The 23,245-nt window shown below is 43.4% G+C and overlaps 1 protein-coding gene across 2 annotated transcripts; it reads left to right on the forward strand.

Moving 5' to 3' along the window:
* Positions 1 to 987: 987 nt before the first annotated feature.
* On the forward strand, positions 988 to 23,235 carry LOC112156440 (solute carrier family 12 member 6). Of its 2 annotated transcripts, XM_024288719.2 has the most exons (26): positions 988 to 1,161; positions 3,736 to 4,292; positions 8,409 to 8,503; positions 9,830 to 9,958; positions 10,040 to 10,186; positions 10,267 to 10,321; positions 12,940 to 13,070; positions 13,841 to 14,067; positions 14,133 to 14,260; positions 14,333 to 14,518; positions 15,869 to 16,033; positions 16,114 to 16,212; positions 16,284 to 16,341; positions 16,413 to 16,587; positions 17,266 to 17,384; positions 17,457 to 17,555; positions 17,632 to 17,751; positions 17,820 to 17,924; positions 17,986 to 18,154; positions 18,231 to 18,426; positions 18,498 to 18,667; positions 18,742 to 18,873; positions 18,938 to 19,045; positions 20,424 to 20,647; positions 20,725 to 20,858; positions 21,873 to 23,235. In XM_024288719.2, the coding sequence occupies exons 2-26, from the start codon at positions 4,076 to 4,078 to the stop codon at positions 21,962 to 21,964; spliced, it is 3,480 nt and encodes a 1,159-aa protein (XP_024144487.1). In that variant the 5' UTR covers positions 988 to 1,161; positions 3,736 to 4,075; the 3' UTR covers positions 21,965 to 23,235. The 2 variants fall into 2 exon arrangements, with proteins under 2 accessions (XP_024144487.1, XP_024144488.1); XM_024288720.2 differs by lacking the exons at positions 988 to 1,161; positions 3,736 to 4,292; positions 8,409 to 8,503; ... (1 more) ...; positions 10,040 to 10,186; positions 10,267 to 10,321 and adding an exon at positions 12,561 to 12,687.
* Positions 23,236 to 23,245: the final 10 nt, after the last annotated feature.

The raw sequence follows: 23,245 nt of genomic DNA on the forward strand, positions 1-23,245 counted from the left end.
AATCTCATGTACATTAAAAAATGAAAAGGTATTATTACCAAAATGAAGTTTTACTGCACCATTCTATTTAAATGACTAAATTCCTGTTGCTCTCATATTTCCATATCTCCATCATTTTTAATGTAAGTCCCACTCCAATCATCTTTTGACCTTTTTAAAGTGTTCCCAGTGTTCTTTTAATTATGATTATGCCATTTAAAACAAAATTAAAAGTGAATGAAAAAAACTTGCCTGTAAGTTGAGGGCAGGACTGTTGGTGCGGAAGGAAGCCTCCACTGATATCCCATCATCCCTGTCCTACTAATTTATGGCCCCTCACACCTCAAAACTATCAATACTGGTGCAACAAAGCTGGCAAACAATATTTCAAACTATCCAGCCGTGCAATTTTGAGCCAGATGATAGCTCGGACAAAGAAAATGAAGACTTTGATGCATCTGTTTGTCTGCCGGTGGATGCATCAGAAAAGCAAAAAGCTTGTGGCTTGCTGATTTCAGCACCTGCAAGCTTTTTCCATATGATTTTTTTTCATCTGCAACAATTTGAATACAGAAATACTCAGAAATGAAAAATGTAAGCTTGACTTTCTTTATAAATGTTCTCCATCACCAGAAAAATGTTACAAGGATATAAAAAAAACATCAAAAGACAATTTTCATTGAAGTGGGTCTTAAAACATAAAAAAAACTTTATTCCTACCCAAGCGGAGTTTTATTGCACTATTTTTTTTAATTTTAACTAAATTTTCTGTTTGAAACCTTTACTCTTTCTCAGTTTAACTCCACACATCAATATTAATTAAATAATTAGATTTTTTTGTTCAAATTATTGTTTTTTTATCACTTACATTTATTAAATCGTTTTTTGCTTCTCACTCCTGCTAAATATTTCCATTAATTTGGACTGCTTCGTGAGGATTTTGTCGGTGTCACAAACGACACTACATTTCCCAAGAGCCTTAAGGCGTCTCATAACAAATGCGCATGCGCACGTTGAATGCAGAGCGGGGAGGAATCTAGGACCTGACGGGCGCACTGGCGTGCTTCTTTTCTGGACCAAGAGGAAAGAAGTACCGGAAAACCGGGAGAGGAGCCAGATGTTCCTGGATGAGACGGAGCGCAGTCCCGCGCTGACAGGTTCCGCATCCGAACCCCGACACAGGTGCGAGTTTCTGCGGGGTGGGCACGCGCGGGAACAGCCGCCCGGTGCTAACCGGAGATCCGCGGGGGTGACAATTTATATCAGAGACGCGGCTAAGGTTAGCTGTGGCTCGCTGCTGCGGTGAGCGGAGGGGCTCGCGGCTTCGCGCTCCTCTCCTTAAGACGACGTTAATTAGCCACTTTGCCAAAGAAGCTAATTTCCTTCCCTCCGTTTTCCGTCCGCGAGCGCGCCTCTGGGTTTGTGCGGTTTCGGGGAAATAACTGCAGCCTCAGACGGATGCCGCAGCTCATTCTTTTGAGGGGGGGTTACAAAATAACACATCTGCCCATAAAGCCCCCATTACCGGCTCCGAGACTCCATTCTGACCGGTTCAAACCAGAATCATTGCAGCGTCACTCTTCGGGTCTGACATTCACGTCCGCGGGAACTTGAGCGGCTCCCAGGAGGGCGCGAGCGCCTTTATTTGACTCACCTGCTCGATGGAGGAGAGACCCCCCCCCCCCGTTACCACTAAGGGGGGGGGGTCAAACCTCTGTAGCAGCTGTTTGTTTACAGCTGTGAGGACATGGGAGCAGGCGCGTGACACACACGCATCTGCGTCCTAAACAAAAGAATGTTCAAAATCAGTGATTTTATCCACATGACTGCATCTGGGAGCATCTCAGACCGGAAGTAGGTGCAAAAGAAAAATGCTGCAGTTTTTAAAAACAAAAGTAGTTTCAAGATACTGAAATCAATGTCCACATTCATGGACGGTCAGTGTGTTTCAGCTCCAGCTCGGATCAATAAATCCATTTGCACCTTCAAGATGAAAAACAGGATTTATGTTCCTGGACTTTTGCAGTTTGTTTTTCAGGCAAAACCCAGTTTTTTTAGTTAGTTTTTGGTAACAATTTATGGTTGTTAAAATCACTAAAGCCGAATTCGGTTTAATCTGATTGAAGCAGGAGTTGAAAGCCAGCCAATCAGCCTCCATTATTTAAACCCCTATAACAGCAATAAATGCAAATTAGCTATTTATTTGTTTATTGCAATAGGATACAAAAAGAAAATAAATTTTTGTTTTACCAAAATTACCATGAGTTATATATTTCAAGATCAGATGTAAAATATAGAAAAAGTGGAAAAAATGTCAAAATTAGAGACCGACTCCAATGAAAATTGTGTTTTTTACATGTTTTTGTAGCATTTTTCTACATATAAAAATAATTAACAATTAAAACAGTGTTTCTGAGTATTTTTAATTGAAATTGTGATGTATAGCTCCAATATTGCCTGCTATTTTTGTTGCACTGCTAATGTTAGGTTGGCATGGAGAGAAACAAATGGGTTAACGGGATATCAGCTGCAGCTTACTTCCGCGCCAACAGCCCTGCCCACAACTCGGGTTTCGGCAATTTTTTTATGATCTCTTGCCGCTTTACGGATAATTGTTCCTGAAAAAAAAACCCGACACAGATATCTTAATTTTGGCTAGAATAAAGAAATAAAATAAAAAAATATTGGGAACGCTTTTAAAATAGATGAAAATATAGTTGGAGTGGGAATTGAAATATGGGTTGACATTAAATGTTACATATTATTTATTAATTGTTAAATACTTTCTGTCAACTTCTAGAATATAAATCATGTTGAATTGAAAAAAAAACTAAAATAGTTATAATTTTCATAAGTTCAAATAATTTGGTTTAAGCAAATCAGTTCACACAGTTCAGGGGTTTCTTCTGTGAAGATCAATAAAAAACGATTAATTGATTCACTTAAAGCCAGCTCTTCATGTTGTTTAGTTTAGCATAAACTTGTTTAAATATTTTTACTGAATTCCATTAAATCCTAATCCGTCGTCTCTATCACACTAATGACTTTTTTCTCCGCGTCATTTTTTTGTGAAATCAGATTCTTTAGCTGTCAGGGGTCAAAAAGGTCACCTTCAGGTCGAGAGTCTTTACCTTCTGAACTCCTTCATGCATTCAGTGCAGTTCCATTTGAATTTTTAGATGCTGCGCGATCACAGGAGAAACATGAATCCAAGCCAAAAACGTCTATTTATTCCATTCATTCTTTTCTGTGTGAACGTCTGCTGGCTCTCATGGTTTCTGCTGCGTGACGAGATGCTGGACGAGATAAATGAAAATCTCCCCGTCTTTTCCTAAAGCTGCGTCTTCACACTGAAGCGCCAGACTGATGGAGGAAGGGTGTCAGAGGAGGACAAACAAACTGCAATAATTCAATAGCACACCTGCCCTGACCTTTTTCTCAGAAGATGAGAGGTTAAGTGCCGGCCTGAGCGAGGGGGTGTCTGTTTGCTAAATAAGGGCCAGCAGGCGAGGAGGGCCGTCTGTCCTCAGAGGATTGTACAGAAAGAACGTGCAGCAGGTCCTTTCACTCATAAGAACTTGCTGCTTTCAGGAAGCTCTGCACAGAGTAGGAATTGAGCCATTTCCTGCAGGGATGCTCTCGGTTGATCCAGATGAGCATCCTGCTATGTTGCTGTCTGTTTTCTAAATATTTATCCAAATTTTGATTTCTTGTCTTTTGTCCCTTCCCATCCCCCACCCCCCCTCTCTGCTGCAGTGTGAAAGTGCTGCAGGAAAACTTGGACTGAATGCCGAAATACAGGAACACTATTTAAAGATTTGATTCTAAAGACCAAATCTCCCCCTTATTGTTTTTTTACCCCCCCAATTTAATTTACTTTACACACGGAGGCCTGTTGTGGGCATTTTTGGAGTTGGTGGGGGCGATCAGTTTGCTTCAATGGGGATCTGCAGGATCAGGAGGGGGAGTCACAGAGGCCTCTGCCACCTCAGCACCAAGCGGAGGATAGCTTAGCTCAGCTCAGGTCCCGCTCCCTCTGCGAACCCCCCACACTGCACCTTTCTACCCTCCGCCCCACCCCTGGCGGAGGGCAGCCATGGCGTCGGTGCGCTTCACGGTGACACCCACCAAGACCGAGGACCTCCCGGGACTGTCGGACACGTCGCCTGACATCAGCTCGCGCTCCGGGGCCCGCGTGCGCTTCGGCTCCAGGGAGAGCGTCAACAGAAGTGACCTGCAGAGCGAGGCGTCGGGGGCCGCTTCTGCTGGAGGAGGGGGGGCCGACACACCTGAGCGCAGCAGCATAGAGCAAGGTGACACACTCATTCACCCTGGGGGGGCTGATTAAAGGCATTCAAATGGACAAAAAACATTTTGTGACTCAAAATCTGATCTAAAGAATCAACATTTCTGTTATATCTTTAAGGTTTTCTTTCATTTAAAAAAGCAAAGAATTAGAAAAAAATACACACACCTCCAACATTTAAGTCATTTGGCTTTATTTGACATAACCAGTGGGCTAAACTGATGTTTTAAACCCCTTGGTTTTAAGGATTACAGAACACACTCAGGAAACTGTATCTCCAGCAGAAATACTGAAAATGCTGATGTATGAAAAAGACCTGGAGAGGCTGAAATGTTGGAAGAGTCACCTGATAAATGCTTGATTAGCGGCAGAGGCTAGAACACATCTAAAGAAGTTGATGAAATAATTGATGCTTAAAGCTCTTTTCATTACTTTTCAATGAGCATTTAACACGTCATTATTTTAGCAGCCATAAAAATAGGTTGAACTTAAAGAGCAGGCAGCTCAAAACTTTCATATTTGGATGTATGAAATAGGAGAAAACACAAAAAGAACTCCTGTTTTAGATAAACAGCAAAACTTCAGTTTACTCATTTTATGAAGCAGATGCTGCAGCCACAGATGTACTCGTGCACTCTTCTGACGTGCACAGCCAGCATTAGCAAGCGCTAGATGCTTGTAGGTCCGGGCTCTGGATCGGTGGCTTCAAACCAGTAGCTGGAAGTGTGGAGAGATGGAACTGTGAGCTCCTCTGATCCCCTTAAGCGCTTACACGCTGCTGAAGATGCCCCAACTTCTCCAGTAGCTTCTATAAATAGACATGGACAGAGATAATCGGATGGAGTTCAGGCTGTTGTGAGGCAGACACCCCCCACCCCACCAGGGGAAGAAGAAGTGTGAGAGGAGATGACTCAGCTGAAACGGAGAACAACCCAGCTGACCAGATCTGTGCCTGAGTCAGAGAACACACACATGCACATTTACACACACACACTTATACAAACACACATTTATACACACACACATACAAACATTTATAAAAACACATTTTTACATGCATTAATAACCACACATTTTTACAAAAACATTTACAACCACACATGTATACACACACATTTATAAACACATTTACAAACACAGACAATTAACACATTTAACATTTAACTCACAAATGCATACACACACATTTATAAACACATTTATGTACACATTTATGTACACACATTTATAAACACACATTCATAAACACACATTTATGTACACATTTATGTACACACATTTATAAACACACATTTATGTACACACATTTCTAAACACACATTTATGTACACACATTTATAAACACACACCTTTATCTACACGTTTATAAACACACATTTATAAACACACATTTATAAACACACATTTCTAAACACACATTTATGTACACACATTTATAAACACACACCTTTATCTACACGTTTATAAACACACGTTTATAAACACACATTTATAAACACACATTTATAAACACACATTCATAAACACACATTTATAAACACACATTCATAAACACACACTTATGTACACACGTTTATAAACACACACTTATGTACACACGTTTATAAACACACACTTATGTACACACGTTTATAAACACACGTTTATTAATACACATTTATGTACACACATTTATAAACACACATTTATGCACACACATTCATTAACACACATTTATAAACACACATTTATGTACACACACTTATATACACACCTTCATAAACACACATTTATGCACACACATTTATTAACACACGTTTATACACACACATACTACTACTATTGTGCATAAAAAAGGCAAGAAAATATTGAAAAATTGAAAATGGCAACAGATTACAGATGACATGCTAAAAAAAGGTCTTTATTTCTATCATTTATTCTTTTAAAATACTAGAAAACAAAATAACGGCATGGGAAAAAGTTTTGGCACCCTGCAGAGTTAGTTCCTTAGCAAGTATCACAGCTTGTAAACTCTCCATTGTTGATTGAGGTATCTTCATCTATTCTTCTTTACAAAAGTCTCCCAGTTCCTTGAGACTTCTTGGATGTCTGTTACACACTGGTCTTTTCAGGTGTATCCATAGATTTTCAATGATGTTGAGGTCTACTGATTGGGAAGGTCACTGCATAACCTTCAGTTTATGCCTCCTAATGTAAGACGGTGTGGATTTTGAGGTGTGTTTAGGATCATTATCATTTGTTGAAGCCATCTTCTCCTCAACCTTTTCACAGATTACATCAAGTTAGTGTTCAAAATGTGCTGACATTTTGTGGAATCCATTCTTCCTTCTTCTGGTGAAATGTTTCCTGTGGCTCTGGCTGTAATACAAGCCTGGAGCATGATTGATCCACCCCTATGCTTAATAGCTGGACAGAGGTTCTTTTCATTAAACTCTGTACCCTTTCCATATTCCATATTTGTACAAGTATTTCTTGACAATAGAACAGTGTAGCACAATTCCAGAGTCTGCAGGTACTTCTGGAGGGATTGTGCAGTCAAATGTGGGTTAGGACTTGTTTTATTTCACAATCCTTCGAGCTGTTCTGTCTGAGATTTTTCTTGGTCTTCCAGATTTGCTTTAACTTCCACTGTTCCTGTTGACTCCTCTGAACAAAGGATATTAGTATCTGAAAACACTTTGCTATCTTCTTATAGCCTTCTCCTGCTTTGTGAGCATCAACTATTTTCAGTTTCAGTGTTCTAGACAACTGCTTAGAAGAACCTATGATGCTAATTTTTAGAGATAGGGCCAGATGACTAATTATTTAAAATCTTTGAGATTGAAATCACCCGTCTTTGCAAACCAGGATTGTGAACAATCCATGACACTGTCAGGTCTCAGCTTTTCCAAAGGGAGCGGTGCATACTATAAATTCTGTAGTGTGCCCAAACTTTTGTGCATAACATTATTTTGTTTTAAGTTATTTTGAAATGGTTAATGATGGAAATAAAGACTTTTTTACATGTTCAAAAGTCTCATTTATTTACTGATGCCTTTAGAAGATTTTTCCATCTTTCCTCGAGTTCTTTATGTCCAATAATATAACATTTTACCTGGGGTGCCCAAACTTACTGAACCTACACACACAAACACACCTAGGCTTCCACACCCTAACACACAGATAAGCACACCCTCCTGTACATGCTCAGACGCTTTGACAGGGTTCACATGACAAACAAGTACTGACAGACTCAGACAGACACACCTATTGACAGTTTATCACACGTATGTACACACAGAATTCTTTTGAAACCCCAGAGATTCTGAGCTTCTGATCTGACTGCACCAGACATGGTGAGCTAGCTGCACCGACTGGACTGGCTCAGCAGGTCGGGTCACTCGTGGAGCTCCGGCCTCCGTCTCTGGGAACTTCCTAGAGCAGCTGCACCTCCAATCTGTGCGAGAAGATGGTCAGCGAGCAAATCTGTCTGTCTGTACCAAACCGTCACGGTTTGCTTCAGCTCCTTTATGTTTTTAATGAAGGTTTTTGGCCTGGACTCTCTTCCTTCTTAGAAGGTCTCTTCTGCTGACAAGGACGACTCTTGCAATAAGAGTATCCTACAGTGTTTCCCAACCCTGATCCCTGCGGATTTAGGTCCTGAAGATTCTCACTGCTATGCAGTTCATCTTCAGCCTTTGTGGAGACTTTACACTGACAGTCATTAAACATGTAGGCTAGAGTAGATGCTGGACGGTGGATCCTGACGACAACTGCTGTAGAAACATCAGTGCAAGTGAATAACACAAACTAAATGTTTTCCATCATCTCAGTCACTGGAGGATTTTTATTTTTGAACCAAACTGTATCAATCTGGGAGCAGATACAGACGGTCTGCCGAACCATCCAGGCCTCCCTTTTTTCTTTCTTCCTCTTTTCTGAAACCAGGCTGCAGTCGTGTTTGAACGAGTCAGCGGAGAGGAAAGGTGCTGACTCAGGTTCTGCTTTTTGTGAGCCAGAGCTGAAGTGAGGCAAAACCTGAGTGCTGCTTGACCTTTCAAGGCCACAGAGATGAAGATAATCTCCTCTCTTGGACGTTCCGTTTGAGGTCTGACTCCGTTTATGGTTGCTTCTGTCCCTGCAGGCGATGGACACTCCAAGATCTCCAATGTTTACATCAACAACACTCACGGCATGGACGACGACGACTTCTACGACAGAAACCTGGCCCTGTTTGAGGTGTGGACATGAAGCCTGGGGATTCTGGGCTTTGATCAAACACTGAAAGACTTTCAGTAGCTGAAATAACTGAGAACACTTTGGATTTATGAACGCAACATTCACTGATTTACGTTACAGTTTATTTGGGACTAAAAGTCTTTTACAAGTAGTTTTTTATGAAAAAAAAAGTATTTTAAAAGTCGAGTAAGCAAAAGGAAAAAAAGTGAAACATTCTTTAGAAGACATGAAACGCAACAAAGTCCCACTAAGACACTGATGATAAAGTCTCACTCTGATCATCTCTTGATCTATTGTAAGTTTAATCATCTTTACGTCATTTTTAGGAAAAATCAAGAAAACATGTTTTCTAGGACATAGTTTTGGGAATTCAACTCTCAGCTGTTGTTGGCAGAACTCTTGGTGCGGAGCAACCCCATCCCCCCTTCCCGTTATGGAGCAGCTTAGTGTAATTTTTAGCCAGAATCGTTCAGTTGATGATACAAGCATGAAATTTGGTACAGTTATAGTCTCTGGGTCTAGTTACAGGAAAAAAGTGCTAGCCACACAAAAATCCAATATGGCCGCCATTTTTTTCAAGATGGCCGCCATGGCAGTAAAGTTGGCAGAATATCATAAAAATAGTTTACTTGATGATGTTTTCAATGGTTTTTTGCCCCGAAAATGGACTGCTGATGCCAGGGTGGCAGTGAGGATGAGCTCTTTCTGCCTAAAAAATGCCAGTTAATATCCCTGTAATGTTTAGCAATAAAAACCTCATTTTACCTGATGAAGTACTCATATTTTTTCAATGTAACTCATTACACCAACAACCTTTGGTGGCCATCTTGGAAAATAGCCGCCATTTTGGAATTTAAAGTGGCTAGCACTTTTTTCTTAAAATTTGGTGTCTTATAAGTACTTCAGCCAAATTTCATACTTGAATCATAAAATGAAAGATTTTTTGAGTTAGCTGCTCCACTACCGTTGCTGATAGCTTGGAGCCGGGAGCTTATGGCCACTGTATTTTCTATGTCCCAAAAAAGCTCATTTTAAAATATCTGGTCCTGATTCACAACAATATGAATCAAAAAATACTCAGAAATGAAAATTTGAAACATAGAGTATCAGTGTGACACATTTCATATACTCTTCTTTTCTTCTGATCTGAAGCGTCTTTACTCACTTTTACATTTTTTTTTGCTCAAGTTTTCCTAGAGTGAACAGAAAAATGCCAGACACCGTCATGTGGAGTTTCTGGTTTTGCTTCTGTGTTTCAGTAGTTTCTTGTCATCTATTTAGATTGAGACTCTTTATTCCTTCATGTCTTCTCTGTTTCTCCAACAGGAGGAGATGGACACTCGGCCCAAAGTTTCCTCTCTGCTCAACCGTTTGGCAAACTACACCAACCTGACGCAGGGGGCCAAAGAGCACGAAGAGGCTGAGAGCATCGGGGAGAAGAAGAAACCCAGCAAGGTACGCACGTCTAACTCTTTTAATTTAAAAGACCAAACAAAGGCGTGAGCAGCTCTTCACTCCACTGCTGTCTTCCTGCAGTCTCCACAGATGGGAACCTTCATGGGCGTCTACCTGCCCTGCCTGCAAAATATCTTCGGGGTCATCTTGTTCCTGCGGCTGACCTGGGTGGTGGGGACAGCCGGCGTGCTACAGGCGCTCTGCATCGTCTTCGTCTGCTGCTGCTGCGTGAGTGTTGCTCGTCTTCTTCCCCTCGCGCAGAGGTGACGGTCTCTCAAGCCCGCCTCCACCTCGTCTCTGCTCCACAGACGATGCTGACCGCCATCTCCATGAGCGCCATAGCAACCAACGGAGTCGTTCCAGGTACTGAAACCGCTGCCGTGTGAGAAGAAGCGCTTCTCCACTCTGAGGCAACTTCCTGTTTCCAATTCCACCCTTAAATGCAGCCACACTAACAGATAAAGGAACTGAGCTCGTCATTTTTCTTCTCATAAATGGAATCAAACCAGCACAGAATCAGACATCATGATAGACAGATTACATTGTGGTGTTTGGAGAGGCAAACTGCTGAAACCTGCAGAATCTGAGGCTGTTTTCTGCTGATTCAGCAAGAATTCACAGATGAGGAAACTTCCTGTTTGATTCAGAAATTCATCAGCAGCATTTTTATTTTTAGTGGCTGTAGGATTATGGATCTCTCAGCTGTGTAACAGAAGATAAAGAGGGGGCAGTTACAGGATGCACTGATCGTATAAGGAGGAGACTGTTAGATTATGTCCTTCACAGTAATCAGATTACAATGCCATTTAGAATGAATCACAAACAAATATTCTTGATGTGTTTTCTAAAATATTGTCTTTCACATCCGTGCAATAAAACCGGAACTTTACAAATGTTCTTTGTAGGCTTTAGGTAATCTGATTTCATGCTTATATGGACCCAAGATGCTGGATAAAGCAATCTGAGTAATCTGATTACTTAAGGAGTAATAAAACCTATTGTTTTTATCATGAAATATTGTTAAACCTTACAGCTGGATAATGTGCTCTTCCTTTTTACATTTCGGAAACTTCTGTGATTTAAACGAAGAATGAAGCTTGACGAGGATTTAGTAGAATATTATCCAGATTCAGTTTTTATTTTTATACATAATTTTCTGTTACAGAAATAATAATAATAAACTTAATAAATTAATATTTTTTTTACATAAAAAATGACAATACAGTAATCCCCACTTATTCACGGGGGGTTAAGGACCTCCCACCCATTGATATAAATTAATCAATGGTGTTATCGATCCATACTCTTTAAAAGCACTTCTGATCATGCTTTGTAAAACATTTATTTGAAAACATTGGAGTATTGCTCAAAAAAATGTTTTTAAATTCAGAACAAAAGACTTTTCTGCTGCGACAGCGTACTTAATGACGCAAATAATTATCAAATAATCAACACCTGCTCTGGATGATACTTATCCTCCGTGATTATCTTCTTCAGCATATTAGAACATTTTTCGTCTGCTTCTGAGTCAGCTGATGCTATTTCTCCATGCAGGGGCAGGGAGAGAGAAGGGTGGGCTCCACTCGCGGAGGAGGAGCGCCATTACGAATATGTGATACAAATAAAAATCCGCTAAGACGTGAAACCACGAATAAAAATCCACGAATAGGTGAAACTGCAAATAAAAATCTGCGAATATTTGAAACCGTGAATAAAAATGCGCGAATACATGGAACTGCGAATAAAATTCCGCAAATAGGTGAAACCGCAAATATAAATCTGTGAATATTTAAAACTGCAAATAAAAGCCAGCTAATAACTGAAACGGTGAATAAAAATCCACAAATAAGCAGGGGAACACTGTATTGTGGAAACCCAGCTGCAATAGGGGGTTAGTAAACTGCATATTAATTCATTTATAAAAATAACCTAAAACGTTTTAAAAAATATAAATTTAAATTGTTCTCTTGCTAGATTGCAGTTTTTTTTTTTTTTTTAAGTGTACTAGGTTTTCTGTCCTGATTGGCTGTAGAACTTATAACTCAATGTCCTCTGTGACGTGTGTCATCAGATTTTTGCTTTCATTCTTTAATCCTGGATGTATTTTTCTATGAAGGTTTGAACTTTGAGAGTTTAAACAAGAGAGAAAAGTGTACAAAGCGTGTACTAGTGAGGAGTTTTACAACCTTAAGACTATAATCCTGCTTTGCAGTTTTCTCCTATCCCGGATTATTTTTAGAACATAACTGCAGCAATAAATGAGGGAACATTGGATTAAATAAAAAATCAACTAAGATGTGGATGATAAAACAGACGGAAAACTCTGTTGAGGGGTTTATTCACTGGATTATTCTAATCCTCTAAATTGAATCTTATGTTCTATCTGGATTTCCTCATTCCCAGTTTTCCATTTCGTCTTCCAAAGCCCACATTTTTCTAACCGCGGATGTTTTGTGTGTCCTGTGCCTCCCCCTATCTGTCCCCCCCACTTCTCGCATCCAAACTTTTATAAACCATCTTTCTTCAGCGTGCATGTGGAAGCAGATCCTTCTCCTCTGCTTCACAGCAGAGGCGTGAAGTGGCTCTCCTGTCTCAGTCCTTCTGTGAGAAAAGATTGGAGCCGTTAAAAGCGTTGGTTTTAAAAAGGCGAGCGTTTACGGCGTGAGGAGGGGAAGCCCCCCGTGTTTCTGTGCTCCACAGAAGCGTTTCATCTGTGCTGAAGCTTTATGGTAAAAAAAGAGATGAAATCCTGTTTTTGTGGAATAACCTTCTCGCTGCAGAGCATCATCATGCTTATTTCTTCAGGCAAAGCATGACGTCTCTCAGGTGCCTTCCTCCTTCATCTCCTCATCACGTCACTAACCGTCCATCCGTCTCTGTCTTCCCGTCATCTGTCTTTCTGTTTCACGCTCCTGTCATGTTTCTCTTTTATCTTTTCCGCATCCCCTTTCTCTTTCCATTTCATCTTCTTCCCTCTGCAGCCGGGGGTTCCTACTTCATGATCAGCCGCTCTCTGGGTCCAGAGTTTGGGGGCGCCGTGGGGCTGTGCTTCTACCTGGGCACCACCTTCGCTGGGGCCATGTACATCCTGGGAGCCATCGAGATCTTTCTGGTGGGTGCAGATGTTCTGCATGCAGCAGCAATGAGGTTTACTGCTGGTCAGGAGATTAATTTACAATGAATAATTATGATCTGTAATTAATTAATATAAATAATTTCTATTTAATTAACCTAATAATTGTGAAAAACCAGTCACGGACTCCGAGGACCAGATTGTTTTTGCAGTTGTAAAAATGTCTGCACCTGACCCCACTACATATGCAAAAACTCACCAAAATTTGCATACTCCTAGTACTTTTGTATACTTTACTCTCTTATACTTTCCCTCTTTCTATCATGATGGAGGTGGTGTCGGGTCTGTAGCCGTTACCAAGACAACGCGTTGCATCGTCTATCTAATAGTCTGCTTTTTGTTAAAAATAACAAGACTTAATTATTATTGGTTTATTTAATGTTTATTTATCTCATAAGTGACCACGGAATAAGTGGGAAAATGCCCTCCGAGGTGTCCATTATCAGAAGTGACGGACTTTGTGGAAGATACTGTCCGACACGATCAGGCCTCTGTTGTATCATTTAATAATGAAATGATCTTTTTCATAATAGACAACAGTTATAGATTAAAAATAGATTAAGGCTATTAAAAAATTAAATAAAATGCGAATTTTTCTGCAATTAATTAATTTATGCAACAATGTGACCCCCTTAGAGCACTCCTGTAAACAACTCTTTTTAACAACATTCCAGCTCTGGAGTCCTAGGCGATTCCATTGCTTTCCATTAGGGTTTGAGTCAGAACATTTCCTCTTTCTCCTCTTCCAGTTGTACATTGTGCCTGATGCGGCCATCTTTCACGGCGACGGGGGAGCCATGCTGAACAACATGCGTGTGTACGGCAGCATCTGCCTCCTCCTCATGTCCCTGCTGGTCTTCGTGGGTGTCAAATACGTGAACAAGCTGGCGTCGGTCTTCCTGGCGTGCGTCATCATCTCCATCATCTCGATTTATGTCGGAGCGCTCGTCTCAGCCTTCAAGGAGCCAGATTTCTCGTGAGTGCTGTCAGGAAGACGTGTGGATTCTCCCCGCTCGGCCTCACAGCTGCTTGTTTCTACAGAGTGTGCATGCTGGGGAACAGGACCATCAACGGCCACTATGTTAAAGACAACCACTGTGAAAAGATCTTCTCAGCGCCGGATGAAAACAAAGGAGAGATCCCCGAGGGAAACTTCAGCCTCAGCTTCGGTGCGTTCAGGTCTCATTCTATCAGGAATGGCCAAAAAGCTGTCCTCCTAACTCGTTTTATCTGCATGTCAGAAAACAGCACCATGGAACCGCCCCCACCCCCCACGCACACACCTGCAGCCGGGAACCAGACCACAGATCTCTGGCAGCATTTCTGTCAAAGCCGGGACCTGAACGCCACCTGTGACGAATACTTTACCAACAACCACTTCTCCCAGATTAAGGGCATTCCGGGGCTGGCGAGTGGGGTTATTACAGGTATGGTGGTTAATCTATCAAATCTAGAATTCCTATTTAAAAAAGCACTTTTATTCACTGCAGGAATGTTTCAGTCCAAAAATATTCTAAATAATGAGGAAAATAACTAATAATGTGAGAAATGCTAGCATAGCAATCCATTTAAAGAGCCACTCCAAGGAAAATGGTCTTTTTGTGTTTTTAACATGTTCTTGTTGCATTTTTCTCATAATACCTATCTAGTATAGATATCTATCTATCTAGTATCTATATTAAATGATTTACGATTAAAACTCATTTTTTTTCTGAGAATTTCTTAATTCAAATTGCATTGGATCAGAAAACTAGATGCTAGAAAAAGCTGGGGCTAATAACACAACTACTGACTGGGCTAGCAAAGTCTTTCTTACCGCTTCGGTAGTTTTCGGTTGAATATGGTTGGATGGTTGGAGTGGGACTTTTAAATCTTAAGAAATTGCATCTGAAAGCTGAAATCAATGCTTTCGTTAATCAATCAAAAACTGCCGGTACTAGGACGATGATAGATGGATCTAGTGTAAATGAATCCAGAAGTACAAAAGGTACAAAAGGTTTTGTCTTTGAAGGTGTGTAGACACCAGGAATGTGTTCAAGACTGCACTGAATGTAGATTTTAGCATGTGGTGTTTACAGGACTCATGCTACCTGATACTAGCGCAGTTAGAAGGGGTTTGGTGTGAGATGTCAAAGCGTTGCAAACCTCGTGAATCTTGCTCCAGGCTTGTTTCACAGTTCTGTTCTGATATACGAAAGACTTGATGTCATAGAATTCCAGCCAAACCAAAAAGATTACTTTCTCTTCTGTAGTCTGTTTAAGAACAATTGGCACTTCTGTGAATTGAACACATATTTCAGTACTTAATTGGTCGAAGTTCAACTTGTTCAACATTTGACGAGGGCTCAAATAGTTGCATGTTTTATACATAAATGCCAAAGACTTGAAAATATACATGAAAGCTTCGATGTAAGAATAAATAAATGAATAAATCCTGAATTTAATAAAACCAAATTAAACAAATTTTAAATAAAAATAAGACAAATTTAAAACTAAATTGTCTGTGAGTAAACACCATTATTTATTTGAAATATAAAACCTTTATTATTCTTTTAAAAGTTCTGCATTAATCACTCAGCTTTATTTCATTATCAATGTTTATAGCAAGAAAAGAATTAACACTTTTAAAGGAATTTATTTCATACCAATAAAGAAGCTAAAGGTTAAAAATATGATCCAAGTCCAGAACATTCTCCACCCTGAGTTCTCCTCCTCTGATACTGAGCGTGCTCAGAAACGAAGAGAACTTCCAGGTGATGGATCGTCTGTCTCTGCAGAGAACCTGTGGAGCTCCTACCTCAGCAAAGGAGCCGTGGTGGAGAAGAGCTCCCTGACCTCCGTCCAGGCCTCCCATCCTGCTTCCACTCAGCTCCCGTACGTCTTTGTGGACATCACCACCTCCTTCACGCTGCTGGTGGGAATCTTCTTCCCATCTGTCACAGGTGCAGCCTTCACCTCTTTGATGACAACATGAAGTTTTTCTGTCAGAAGTGCTGGTTTGAAGAACTGCTCTTCTCCTCAGGAATCATGGCTGGCTCCAATCGCTCCGGGGATCTGAAGGATGCTCAGCGCTCGATTCCCATCGGAACCATCTTTGCCATCCTCACCACCTCCATCGTCTGTATCCTTGGATGAAGTTCTGATTGCTTTTTCTTGTTCGTGTTCACCTTGTTTTCCTGAGTGGCGGTCCAGACTTGAGCAGCGTGGTTCTGTTCGGGGCCTGCATCGACGGCGTGGTCCTCAGAGACAAGTCAGTGCTGCAGGTCCTCTACTGCTGCTGCCGTTCTGCTCACAATCTGACTGCTGCTGTTTCTGCTGCAGGTTTGGAGACTCTGTGGGGGGAAAGCTGGTGGTGGGGACGCTGGCGTGGCCCGATCCCATGGTCATCGTGATTGGCTCCTTCTTCTCGACGTGCGGGGCCGGCCTCCAGTCTCTGACCGGCGCCCCCAGACTTCTGCAGGCCATCGCCAAGGACAACATCATCCCTTTCCTCAGGGTTAGACGTTCATTTCTAAACTCAAACGAGATAGTGCGAAGTCTAAAGCTGTCATTGACTTTGAATAGGCTACAAGATCAGCTTAAACATTCACTATTGAGAGTAAACTCACTCAGATCTTCCTGAAATATTTTCTTTAAGTTTCGGTTTATCAGTTGACAGTAATAATTTACTTGTGTAAAGTCACACTCTGTTTGTGCAGTCGTAGCACAGCAGTAAACGAGCATCCCGCCCTGTCCAATATGGCGACCATGCAACGAGCTAGCATAGCACTTCAAGCCATATATCATTGTTTACACTAGACTATCCCTACCTGATACTAGTGCATGTCTGCCACCTACTGTTGGAGGAGGCTTCGTGGTGAAAATCTCTTGAATCTGCTCCAGAAACATGAAAGCTCTAAGACTTGGTGTCAGTTCATTCCAGCTGGACACAAACCACATTATTCATTTCTCCTCCATGATACATTTTAAAACAGTTGACACTTCTGTGAATAAAAAGGGGACGCCACCCATTCATCATTACCCAATCAGAGTACCTGGTCGGTCAACTGGTTTAACTCTCAACACACGTTCAGTGGACGCACATGAGGAAGGCTGCAGGCTCACATGTAAACTTCTCCAGTCTCTCAGGTTCATTCCCTGTTTGCTCATTTCTCGTTTTTCTCGTCTCTCTCAGGTGTTCGGTCACGGCAAACCTAACGGCGAGCCCACCTGGGCGCTGCTCCTCACCGCGTTGATAGCAGAGCTGGGGATCCTCATCGCCTCTCTGGACATGGTTGCTCCCATCCTTACAATGTGAGGCTCAGCTCTGAGTGTGCACGTGTGTGTGTGCATGTTTGAGGTTGAGTTCTGCTCGTGTCCCCGCAGGTTCTTCCTGATGTGTTACTTGTTTGTGAACCTGGCCTGCGCCCTCCAGACGCTCCTCAGGACGCCCAACTGGAGGCCACGCTTCTCCTACTATCACTGGTGCTGTCACATGCACGCACACGTACACACATAAGCTCCTCCCACATGCACTGACGCAATGTTCTCGACTCTTCAGGACCTTGTCGTTTTTGGGGATGACGATCTGCCTCGCTCTCATGTTCATATCCTCCTGGTACTATGCCATCGTTGCCATGGTGATTGCTGGGATGATCTACAAATACATCGAGTATCACGGGTACGTTACCGTGGAGATGTGTTCTTGTGAATGGGGTTTGGGTGTTCATGCTCGTCTGTGTGTCCCAGGGCTGAGAAGGAGTGGGGGGATGGGATTCGGGGCCTGTCCCTCAGCGCTGCCCGGTACGCCCTGCTGAGGCTGGAAGAGGGCCCGCCCCACACCAAAAACTGGAGGTAAGGACCTCTGACATTGGGTCACATGGTCGGGTTTCCTGGCTAACGATTGTGTTTCCAGGCCTCAGCTGTTGGTGCTGCTGAAGCTGGACGAGGACGCCCACGTCAAGTCTCCACGTCTGCTGACGTTCGCCAGCCAGCTGAAGGCCGGGAAGGGCCTGACCATTGTCGGCACTGTGGTTTCTGGGAACTTCCTGCAGAGCTTCGGGGAGTCTCTCGCAGCAGAGCAGGTTCAGCGCCGCTCTCAGTGGTTCTGCAGGAGTTCCTGCTCTCCTCAGAAGCTCTGAAGCCTCTCTGTTTTCTTAGACTCTGAAGCACCTGATGGAGAAGGAGCGCGTGAAGGGCTTCTGTCAGTGCATCGTGGCGCAGAAGCCCCGAGAGGGCATCAGCCACATGATCCAGTCCAGCGGGCTGGGGGGCATGAAACCCAACACGGTGGTGATGGGCTGGCCTCACGCCTGGAGGCAAAGCGAGGACCCCCAGTCCTGGAAGACCTTCATCAGTGAGTCGGGGTACTTTGTGTGCCCTCTCTGAGTGGTAGATGTGTAACGGCGCCCCCTCCCTTTCTTTAAGACACGGTGCGGGTGACGACGGCGGCCCACCTGGCCCTGCTGGTCCCCAAAAACATCTCCCTGTTCCCCACCAACAGCGAGCCCTGCACAGAGGGCTACATCGACGTGTGGTGGATTGTGCACGACGGGGGGATGCTGATGCTGCTGCCGTTCCTTCTACGTCAGCACAAGGCGAGTGCCCCCACACGCCACCCCCCCGCCACTCTGAACCACTCCGATCTGACTCGTCAATCGTCTGCTCTCAGGTGTGGAGGAAGTGTGGCATGAGAATCTTCACTGTGGCCCAGATGGAGGATAACTCCATCCAGATGAAGAAGGACCTGGCAACCTTCCTTTATCACCTGCGCATCGAGGCCGAGGTGGAGGTGGTGGAAATGGTACGTTCTGAGCATTTCTGACCTTCATCTGAGACGGGAGGCTTTAACAAACTCTGCCCCTCAGCATGACAGCGACATCAGTGCCTACACCTACGAAAGGACGCTGATGATGGAGCAGAGGTCCCAGATGCTCAGACAGATGCGGCTCTCCAAGTCGGATCGGGAGCGGGAGGTGAGTCCGAGGAAGAGGAGGCACAGCGGGTGGAGCGCAAATCAACCGAAAACGTAACTTTAAGCGTAGAATTCTGAGCAAGTGCAGATCAGCAGGCGATGATGTCATCACGTTATAATAATGATAACCTGTTTTTGAACCCTTCATCTGCAGCTAGTTAGGACCTTTCTTTAGGGAGAAGGTTTTACTTTCTGGAAGATCATGTTAGAGAGAGAACATTTCCAGACTCATCTGACAGTTTCTTGAGTTGTTTTACCTCGAAAATCATCATGCGATTCAGAACATTCCACTGATGATCAGGTGCGCAGCAACGTAAGCCTTTGCTTTGTCTCACCTGTTTCTGCTGCTCTCCTCAGAGGGTGCGCTGGAGTTTTGACGACGTAAGTCTCCTCGGTGTCAGCAGTGAAGTAGAGGCGTTTAGAAAAAGAGTGAAGACCTCTGAGCTTCAGTGGGAGCAGTGGAGCTTTTACCCCAAATCGATTCTGAAGAAATATAACTCTGCAGAGCTTTATCCAAGATGGCGACAGCTCTTCGGGTTCGGGTTAGAGATAAACAAACTTCTGTTTTTGCTCCACCCAACCCCTGAAGGTCAGAAGCCTCAAATTCCGGTTCTGCTCTCCTGTAGAAAATCCATCTCTGCTGCTGTAGAGTCTTTGTAGACAGACAGGCTTGCTGAAATCAGGTGCAAAAAAAGATACGCATACAGACAGGTGTGCTGACAGACAACTGTGCAGATTGTCAGGTGAGCCAACTGACAACTTACCTGACAGACATCTGTGCAGACACTCAGGTGCACTAAAAGACAGGTGTGCTGACAGACAGGACTGCTGAGAGACAACTTAGCTAACAAATTAGTTTGCTAACAGACAGGTGTGCTGACAGACAACTTTGCAGACAGTCAGGTGTCCTGAAAGACAGGTGTGCTTAAAGACAGGTGTGCCAACAGAGAACTGTGCAGTCGTTCAGGTGTGCTGAAAGACAGGTGTGCCAACAGATAGATGTGCAGAGAGTCAGGTGCGCCGCAAGATACGTGTGCCAACAGACAACTGTGCAGACATTCAATTCAAGTGTGCTGAAAGACAGGTGGGCCGACAGACAATTGTGCAGACAGTCAGGTGTGCTTAAAGACAAATGTTCTCCCACACAGGTGTGCTAAAATACAATTGGGCAGACATTCAAATCCAAAGAATAACAGGTTTACAGACTAACAAGCACGGTAACAGATTAGTGTGCTCATGGACAGGTGTGCAGACAGATTAGTGTCCTGACAGCCAGGTGTGCTGAGAGACACCTGTACTGTCGAACTGGTGTGCAGTCAGACAGGTGTCTGTCGTCTCCTGTCTCAGGTGTGACCCTCTGCTGTTTCCCGCCCCAACAGGCTCAGCTGGTCAAAGATCGTAACTCGATGCTCCGCCTCACCAGCATCGGCTCGGATGACGACGATGACACAGACGGCGGGGACAGAGTGGGGAGCGCTGGCAGCTCGGAGCACCACCGCCGCGTTCAGATGACCTGGACCAAAGAAAAGGCGCAGCAGTACAGAGCCACACACTCGGGCTGCTCCACGCCCGAAGGCTTCAGAGACATGCTCAGCATGAGACCGTGAGGATACCCCTCATTATAATCCTCATAGCTGTGGTCGTCACGGTGACTGAACACTTCCTGTTGTTTTTCATCAGGGACCACTCCAACGTCAGGCGTATGCACACGGCCGTCAAACTCAATGAAGTCATCGTCAACAAATCCCACGATGCTCGGCTGGTCCTGCTCAACATGCCGGGGCCCCCCAGGAACACCGAGGGAGACGAGAACTGTATCCTTTACATGTGGTTCAGCTGAGGAAGACAGTGGGGGCTGGAGATGCAAACTGCTCCGACTTACTTCCTGTGGCTCACCTGACTCACGTCTGTGAGCTGTGGCTCAAGTCTCGTGGGTCGCGAGAAAGTCTCATGGGTCATGACTCAAATCTCATGGGTCACGACAAAGTCTCATGGGTCGCGACTCAAATGTCATGGGTTGCAAAATCTTGTGGGTCGTGACTGAAAGTTCTCCTCTTCCAATTCTCACTTGGTTACCTTTTTTTTAAAAAAATAAAGATTTATTTTTCCATCATGGATCTTATTTATGCTTTGAGTCAAATTACTGGGTTTTATGATGGAGGAAATTGGGCTGTTTTTCCTATGTTTTTGTTTCACCTTTTGTTAAAATGTAGGCACACACTTTGATCATCGTGATCCAAAGATTGTATCGCAACCCATGAGATTTGGTCGTTATCCACGAGATTTGATTTGTGATCCACGAGATTTGAGTTGCAACCCACAAGATTTGGTTGCGACCCATGAGATTTGGTCTCAACCCACGAGATTTGAGTTGCAACCCATGAGATTTAGTCTCGACCCACGAGATTTGAGTCGCGATCCATGAGATTTGGTTGCGACCCACTAGATTTGAGGTGCAACCCACGAGATTTCAGTTCCTAATCACAAGATTTGAGTCGCAAATTATAAGATTTGGTCTCGACACACGAGATTTGGTTCGCGACCCATGAGATGTGAGTCAGGTGAGCCAACAGAAATAGTTCGGAGCTCTCTGCAGCACCTGCTGTCTCTCGAGGAGGAGGTCTGATGAAGATGAAAGTTTCCTCTGTGATGAAGCATCATCTGCATGAACCGTGTGTTCAGACAGGTGGACTTCTAGATGGTCCACAGTGAAGAAGAACCCTTCTCCTGGGACAGAAATGCTGTTTTTTTTCTTATGGGGGAGGGGCCTGCTCCTGTACTGAGCATGAACGTCTGTGAGAAGGAGGAGCTCCTTAACTCTGCTTCAGACATGGAGTTCCTGGAGGTTCTGACTGAAGGTCTGGAGCGAGTCCTGCTGGTCAGGGGAGGAGGAAGTGAGGTCATCACCATCTACTCCTGATTGGACCTGCACCGGCAGGGGTGGGGGGGACTTCTCCCTTCATCTTGACTGCTTATCCCAACAGTGGCTGTGCGTAAGCGTCTCTCTGAAGGAGCCACTGTGACAGTATGGTCAGCGGTTCGAGACCCGGGAACATATCGGAGCGTCTTAGTGACTGGAGCTTTTCATAAAACATGGAAATGGTTTTTTTCCGGAGCTGCTCCCGCTTTCCTCCTCCTAACATCTGCACCAGCACGTCTGTCATGGAGGCCCGGCCCTTTGGTGGAGAGGAGAAACCACCGTTCATTTCTTCATCATTTCCTTTCATCGAGTCCCAGATGTTGTGATTGTTTTTAATTTGAAGCGTACAACTGTTACCAGACTAAAAACAAAGATTTATCAAGTCTGACAGCAGCCTCACGCGTGGAAACCCTCACAGTAATCAGATTACTGTGTTCTCCTGCGTCTGTTTTACTTCATGTTGATGTCTTTTTATGCTGTTGAGGTCCATCAGAACCGGGTTTCTGCTCCCTGAGGCTGTGGGTGGAGTCCTGCAGCATGCACGTGTTAATGTCCCTGTGCACGTTGGCTCTTTACTAGACATTCCAGCTCAGAGAATCGCCTGAACTGGCTCACTGCACACCTCGTCTCCATGTGCATGTGCGTGTGCACGAGCTGGTCATGGAGCATCTCGTTTTTAGAGTTTTGTTTCTCGTCTTTGCTTCTTAAAAGTCATGTTTTTTTTTTTTTGCTTATACATAATGAATTTGATCTTTTTTATGTCATTATTATAAAAATGAATCAGAAAATTTTCGCTTAAAAAAAATGGGAATTAAAAAGTTCTTTAAAAAACGAGTTCTTGTTTTTTTATTATTCTTTAAACAGCAGAATGACATCAGATGTCCTGAAGAATCTGCAGTTCAGCCAAAAGTTGCAGATTTCTCTCATCAAATACAAACACTTGGAAAGGGGGAGGAGCCACAGCAAGAAGGCCCTGGTTCAAATCCCAGGTTCTGTGTGGAGTTTGCATTTTATTCAGACACTAGCTTCCTCCCACGGTCCAAAAACAAGCCTCTAAATGATCCCATGGAGGATGATGATGAGCATTGTTACATGGACCGACAAAAGTCTTAGGTTTAGATCGTGCAGCGTCTGTCAGATCTAGTTTACGGTTTTCTATCCTTGCTTCATATCCTTTTAAACTCAAAGTGAATAAATGTGTTTAATGTCACACCGTCATGAGAGAATGACGAAGAGGAGAGCTTTGAATAAAGGATTTAGTTTGTTTTTAATTTGCAGAAG

The sequence above is a fragment of the Oryzias melastigma genome, linkage group LG18 (genome assembly GCF_002922805.2).
Source record: "Oryzias melastigma strain HK-1 linkage group LG18, ASM292280v2, whole genome shotgun sequence".
Classification (NCBI taxonomy): Eukaryota; Metazoa; Chordata; class Actinopteri; order Beloniformes; family Adrianichthyidae; genus Oryzias; species Oryzias melastigma.